General features: G+C 41.3%; 1 protein-coding gene across 1 annotated transcript in view; it reads left to right on the forward strand.

The window, feature by feature from the left end:
• The first annotated feature begins 3,647 nt into the window (after nucleotides 1–3,647).
• LOC115222974 overlaps nucleotides 3,648–7,500 on the forward strand; it is a 24,829-nt gene continuing 20,976 nt past the window's right edge. Inside the window, exon 1 of the mRNA XM_029793396.2 lies at nucleotides 3,648–3,801. Coding sequence (XP_029649256.1) covers nucleotides 3,750–3,801 — 52 coding nt within the window. The 5' untranslated portion in view covers nucleotides 3,648–3,749. The remainder of the gene's footprint in view (nucleotides 3,802–7,500) is intronic.

The following is a 7,500-nucleotide window of genomic DNA, read 5'->3' on the forward strand; positions in this document are numbered from 1 at the left end:
CTATCACTATATCTTCAATATATATCTTCATAGGCGTAGGAGTGGCTGTGTGTTAAGTAGCTTGCTTACCAACCACATAGTTCCGGGTTCAGTCCCACTGCGTGGCACCTTGGGCACGTAAGTGAGTCGAGGACCTTCAGTGAACCAAAGCCTCGTGAGTGGATTTGGTAGACGGAAACTGAAAGAAGCCCGTCGTATATATATATATATATATATATATATATATATATATATATGTGTGTGTGTGTGTGTGTGTGTGTGTGTATGTATGTATGTGTGTTTGTGTGTCGGTGTTTGTCCCCCCCAACATCGCTTGACAACAGATGCTGGTGTGTATTATCATTTCAAATTTTTGCTACAAGGGTGGGGGTGGGTATGAGTCGATTAGATCGACCCCAGTGTTCAACAGGTTCTTATTTTATCGAACCCGAAAGAATGAAAGTCGACCTCGGTGGAATTTGAACTCAGAACGGAAAGACAGACGAAATACCTATTTCTTTACTAACCACAAGGGGCTAAACACAGAGGAGACAAACAAGGACTGACAAACGGATTAAGTCGATTATATCGACCCCAGTGCGTAACTGGTACTTATTTAATCGACCCCGAAAGGATGAAAGGCAAAGTCGACGCCGGCGGAATTTGAACTCAGAACATTGAGGCAGACGAAATACCTATTCCTTTACTACCCACAAGGGGCTAAACACAGAGGGGACAAACAAGGACAGACAAAGGGATTCTGTCGATTACATCGATCCCAGTGCGTAACCGGTACTTAATTTATCGAATCCGAAAGGATGAAAGGCAATAATAATGATGATGATGATGATGATGATGATGATGATGATATGATGATGACGATGACGATGACGATGACGATGACGATGACGATGACGACGACGACGATGATGATGATGATGATGATGATGATGATGATGATGATGATGATGATGATGAATGTTCCGCAGTACCAGGCAGTGGCTCTCGTGGCTTCTGATCTTAACTGATTGGAAGTGTTATCATGTACATTGTTTTGTCTTGGTATAAAAGATGGGCTACAGCAAATATTCTGCTTAATACCACAGATTTGGTGGCAGTTGTTTGACCTTAACCAGTTGACCATGTCCCTTAGTGGCTGACGCTATGTGCATCTCTGATCACGAGCAGAAGTAGTGGGGGAACATCATAGCCATGTGTTGAGAGGGATTCTTTGGGGTTTGAATTTTTTATATCTGGAAACATGGGTGTTTCCTTCAACATCCTTAAACAACCCTTATTCAGGGACCTTTTGAGCGGGATGGGCTACTCAGCCAGAAGAAAATTCTAACTGGTCCCCACCTGCAAGGTCATGTGCTGTTTATCTTGATATAAGATCACCATGTCGCGCACATATGGTTGTGATACATGTGCCTGGTGTACCCTTATCAGACGGGTAGTCATGATGGGTATTCTGGGCTACGTATATTTTACCCCATTGTCACTTTGATGACATGCACTGCTCTCTCACTTAATAATGATAATAATAATAATAATAATAATAATAATAATATAATAATAATAATAATAATAATAATAATAATAATGTGAAGGCGCATGGCTCAGTGGTTAGAGCGTCGAGCTTACGATCGTGAGGTTGTGAGCTCGAATCCCGGACCCGACTGCGTGTTGTGTTCTTGAGCAAGACACTTTATTTCACGTTGCTCCAGTTCACTCAGCTGTAGAAATGAGTTGCGATGCCAGGTGCCAAGCTGTACCGGCCCCTTTGCCTTTCCCTTGGATAACACCGGTGTACTGGAGAGGGGAGGTCGGTATGCATGGGCGACTGCTGGTTTTCCATAAACAACCTTGCCCGGACTTGTGCCTATGTGCAATCCCATGGTCTGTGTCGTGACCGAAGAGGGTCTCAGAATAATAAAAATGATTTCTTTACTAACCACAAGGGTTATATTAAGAAAAACATTATGGACAGTACAGGACAAAGTACTTTATGTGTGTAAATGTGTGTCGTGAGGGTTTTGCGTGTAAACAAGACTAACAAAATCTAAACAAAAGAAAAACACGAACAAGAAAGAAATCAACAATGTGTAATCCTGTATAGGGAGGAGACGTTCAAGGGCTGCCTTTTTGCCTTTCCTTTTTTCCCAACTTACAGGCGTTTGCTCGGGGCTAGGCCTGTTCTCTCGCACCATTCTCACCACTTTCATCAACCTTTCAGCAAACTGGCTGGAAGACAACATTTCTCTCTCTACTCTTATCTTCCGTTTCAAGTGAAACTTGAAGAAATTGATCAGGGATTGGCCAAAAAGAAAAGGGTCTGTCTTCAGTCCCTTCAGTATCGTCCACTGTACAACCTCTTTCGTCATGACCACCAGGTATATAAACACAGCCCTTCCTTCCCGGTTAAAGGAAGGCGGAGGCGCGATTTTCACGATGGATTCAGTTAACAGCCGGATCCGTCCCACACTCGACAGCAGGTGTTCGACATTAATCCACAGGTAGGCAATGCTCGGGCACTGAACGAGGCCATGCAGGATCGTCACGCAGTCCTTTGTGCCTGTAAAGTCTACTTCAAACAGGCAAAGCTCCCCCTTAGCAGTACCAGGTTAGAGATTTTTTGGAAATTATCCTTAGAAAGTTCTCCGGAAATGATCGCCTAGCTGATCTTCTTCGACGCCTAATGTCTCCCCAAAAACGTCGTCACATTTTTCTTCCACTAATCCTCGATAAAAAGCTAAAGTGGACGTTTCACCTATCGCCATGTCCGATTGGTTGAGGGCCATGAGCTCTTAAAAAACATTCCACCTTCCAAATGCTCCCCTTCGGCCTCTGTTTTACCCAGGACTGCAGTTCTGTTAAAGAAACTAGCTGCGGAAATACGTCTCTGGCGACCACATCTGTTCACCGTCAAGGAAGCAGTGGAGATGAGGCTTCAGCATATGTCTGCGCATCATCAACTACGGCACGCCCACGCCACCGAGCAGCGGGTGTTGACCACCTGACCATCGGGACGCGTCCATTCTACAAGAATAGGATACGTTCCAGTGCAAGCAGACGGTGGCCAGGACAAGGAACGATGGTCAAGCGATAGGAGATGACGAACACGATATAGATATTAGCCATCTCTGCGCGACTTTTCAGGGATAGCTTTCTCTCAGCCTATTTCTGGGTGAGAGTAGTGACTCTGCTCTTTACCTCGTCCCACTTTTTGTCTATCTGGAGATCCGGAATGAACCAGACTCCGAGCAATTTAACTGGTCCGTCCGCCCAGCGTCCAACGACACATTTGGACGGTATGGACTTGTTTCTCCAGGTACCGAGCTGCAAACCCACTGATGTTTCCTGGTTAATCGTCGCTCCTGAAACCGCCTCGTAGTAAATGAGAACGGGGCCGATCATTTCTATGTGTTTGGGACAACCTTGCCGGACCGGACCCATTCTATGTGCCTGGAATTAAATGTTGAATAAAATGCCAGATAAAATAGTTTCCGTTTTTTCATTTTATGGACACAAACCGAAAGAATACACAACTATCACCAACAGCAACAATGAATCGTTCAAACAACGCGTCACACTAGAAACATAAAAAAAAAAAATCCCAACTCTTCCCCCCACTCCCCAAAACGGAAGAAACTTAACGTCAATGACACACCTGTGCGATTTTTATTACGTCCCTTTACCTGAGCTGTCCTCCTTCTTAAATACAATTTCTTTTTTTAACCTGTATTATTTCAAACTATCCGTTCGCCATCATGGCTGCTGCTGTCCTCAGACTAACCTACTTCTTATTCACAATAACTTTTGGTAAGTTCACAATTTATTTAAAAAAATTTTTATATCTTAAACCCTAATCTTTTACAAAACAAACATTTTCTGGTCTCACATCTTAACTATACTTCAAGAAATATATGTTATTTTGTTCACTCCTTTACGGTTTATACCTCGGATGTCCTTTAATCATAATAACGTACATCAATAATTTAGTTTCGTTCTGTTTGTTAATGATTTCAAATAGATTTTCCTTTACTCAGTGTGACAAGGTGTTTCATAATAACTATATATTTATCTATAACTAAAGTGTGGATGTGTGATATATTTAAAAGTCGCCTCTTTACGGAAAGTTCTATACGAATGTTAAAAGTTAATGTAGTTACTCTGATCGCGGGGTTTCAAGGAGTATATTTCGTTAGATTGGAAATAGTTTTGATATGAGGAAGCGGATAAGGTACGTTAATGTGTCTATACGTATTTGTGTGTGTATACAACACACACACACACACACACATATATATATATATATATATATATATATATATAACTTACTGGGAGAACAGAAAAGAAACGAAACGAAATATATATATATATTTGTGTCTACGTATACTCGCGTGTGTATATTTGCGCGTATGTATACCGTTCTGTCATCAGATATTTTTGTTTTTGTCAAATGTGTATCATTTATTTGTATGTGTGTGTGTTTAGGTGAAGGTAAAGAATACGCACACACGGTGTTTAGGGTCAGGGTTTTAACTTTCTGCCTATTAAAAACAATCTCTCCCTCTCTCTCTTCCTCACACACACACACACTCATAGGTGTGTGTGTTGCCTATTAGGTTTTGTTTAAGGTTCAGTTTAGTATGCTAAATTATCTCCGATCTGGCTAAATGGTATTTACCTGAGGTATGAGAGACACCCAGATGGTGAGGAAATTTGGCCAAACCGTGGGATTGGGGAACAAGCTTCTACCACACTTCATGCCTGCCCTTATAAAACCGATGAAATACAGTTAAGCATTTTGGCCAGTGGGCTACCGATTCCACCAGCTTGTTGGCTTATATATATATGTATATATATATATATATATAATATATATATATATATATATATATATATATATGTATATATATATATACATATAAAATATATAAAAATGGGATAAGAGTGCAAAACATCCAGACAGGTGAAACAAAAAAAGGAAAACAAAATATCCAGACAGATGATACAAAGAAAACAAGAAGGATCATTGAGAGTTTTCTATCCTCAGTCGAATTCCAGATTATCTTTGCAATTTCAGCTGGTTATACTCGAAATTGCTCCAATCTCGCCAGCCCCAAGGAAAAATAAGCTAAGAGCATAACATTCCTTGGAAGAAAGCAACAAATGTATACGAAACAAGGACGGAAAAAAGATAAAAAAAATAGAAATGTTACACAAATAACAGGACATAACAACAGGTGTCTTTTGACTAAGGGTGAATTAAATTAAGCTGGTGTGAGTGGAAGTAATCTTGTGTGCTTGTGGGTGCCTGTGTCATGTAAAAGCACCCATGTCAGTTCTGTGTAATAGCATGCAGTACACTCTGTAAAGTGGTTGGTGTTAGGAAGGGCATCAAGCTGTAGAAACCATGCTGAAGCAAACATGGGGCCCGGGCAACTCTCTAGTCGGTTGGGTCCTGTCAAACCATCCAACCCATACCAGCATGGAAAACAAACGTACCGAGCTCTAATTGTGGAGGGAATCTGTGGAAGGGGGCAAACTCAAGAAGATGTGGGATGAAGTGGTGAAAAGGGATCTTTGGATGCTGGGCCTCACTGAGGAGATGACAGAGGATCAGGAATTGTGGCAATTTGCTGTACTTGAGAAAATGCATCATGCTATGTAAAATCGCTGTCGTCCATGCATACAGGCTCCTCCATTATAGGTGTCTGTGCCATGAACTCGTGCTGTGTGAATGCACCTGTGTCGGTGGCACATAAAAAGTACCCAGCACACTCTGTAAAGTGGTTGGCATTAGGAAAAGCATCCAGCCAGTGAAACCATGCCACAACAGACAATTGCAGTCTGGCCAGTTCCCCGGCTGGTCCGTTCCTGTCAAACCATCCAACCCATACCAACACGGAAAATGGACGTTAAATGAGGATGATTAATAAGAAAGGTGTTCAATGAGGTTGATTTGGCTTTTCGTCCTCTTGGGTTTAATAGAATAAGTTCTAGATAAGCAATGGGGTTGTTGTTATTGACTTACCCACTCCTGCCAAACTGCTGGCCTTGTTTTAAAATTTGAAAGCAACAGGAAAGATCTTCATGCAATACAATTAATGGAAACGGTAAGAAAAAGCAATGTGACATGACATGCAAGGAAAGATGTCTGTTTGAAACTTAACATTTGTCACACAAGTTTTTGATTGGATCAGAGTTCCAGTAAAAGACACCTACCCAAGAAGTCACATAGTAGGACTGAACCTGGAACCATGTGGTAGGAAAAGTATAATTCCTCATTGTAACTTACCAGTTTCAACTTTGCAGAGAGCTCACTGAATTCTAAGAATAGTCTTTTCTACTCTAGGCACAAGGCTTGAAATTTTTGGGGAAGGGGCAGTCGATTACATTGACACCAGTATGCAATTGGTACTTAATTTATCAACCCCAAAAGAATGAAAGGCAAAGTTGACCTCGGCGGAATTTGAACTCAGAATGTAAAGACAGACGAAATACTGCCAAACATTTTGCCTGGTATGCTAATGTTTCTTATTTCTTTACTACCCACAAGGGGCTAAACACAGAGGGGACAAACAAGGACAGACAAATGGATAAAGTGGATTATATCAACCCCAGTGCGTAACTGGGACTTATTTAATCGACCCCGAAAGGATGAAAGGCAAAGTCGACCTTGGCGGAATTTGAACTCAGAACATAGCGACAGACAAAATACTGCTAGACATTTCGCCCAGCATGCTAACGTTTCTGCCAGTTCACTGCCTTCGAATTCTAAGAGTATTAATAAAAAACAGAACCAGAAGTAGATTAGAATTCTAGAGATATATTTATTAACAGTTTAGGGAATGTGTGTATGAAGAATTCTTTATATTTTGGGAAAAGATTAAAGTTTTGAAAAGGAATGACTCACTAGATGTCTTACTCTTTTACTTGTTTCAGTCATTTGACTGTGGCCATGCTGGAGCAACACCTTTGTAAGCCTAGTACTTATTCTATCGGACTCTTTTGCCGAACCGCTAAGTTATGGGGATGTAATCACACCAGCATCGGTTGTCAAGCAATGTTGCGGGGACAAGTACAGACACACACACACACACACATATATATATATATATATATGATGGGCTTCTTTCAGTTTCCGTCTACCAGATTCACTTACAAGGCTTTGGTCGGCCCGAGACTGTAGTAGAAGACACTTGCCCAAGGGACTGAATCTGGAACCATGTGGTTGGTTAGCAAGCTACTTACCACACAGCCACTCCTATGCTTATATTTTCATAACAACTCTTTACATTTTACTTGTTTCAGTCATTAGACTGCGGCCATGCTGGAGCACCACCCAACACCCAGTATTTATTTTCTTTTTTTAAAGCTGGGTACTTCTTCTGTCAGATGCTTTTTGTTGAACTGCTTTAGTTATCAGGACATAACCACACCAACACCGGTTATCAAGTGGTGGACAAATGGAGTCACACATACACAGGTTTGGTGATGTAAGAAAAACAACTT

Source organism: Octopus sinensis, linkage group LG21 (assembly GCF_006345805.1).
Source record: "Octopus sinensis linkage group LG21, ASM634580v1, whole genome shotgun sequence".
In the NCBI taxonomy this organism is placed as follows: Eukaryota; Metazoa; Mollusca; class Cephalopoda; order Octopoda; family Octopodidae; genus Octopus; species Octopus sinensis.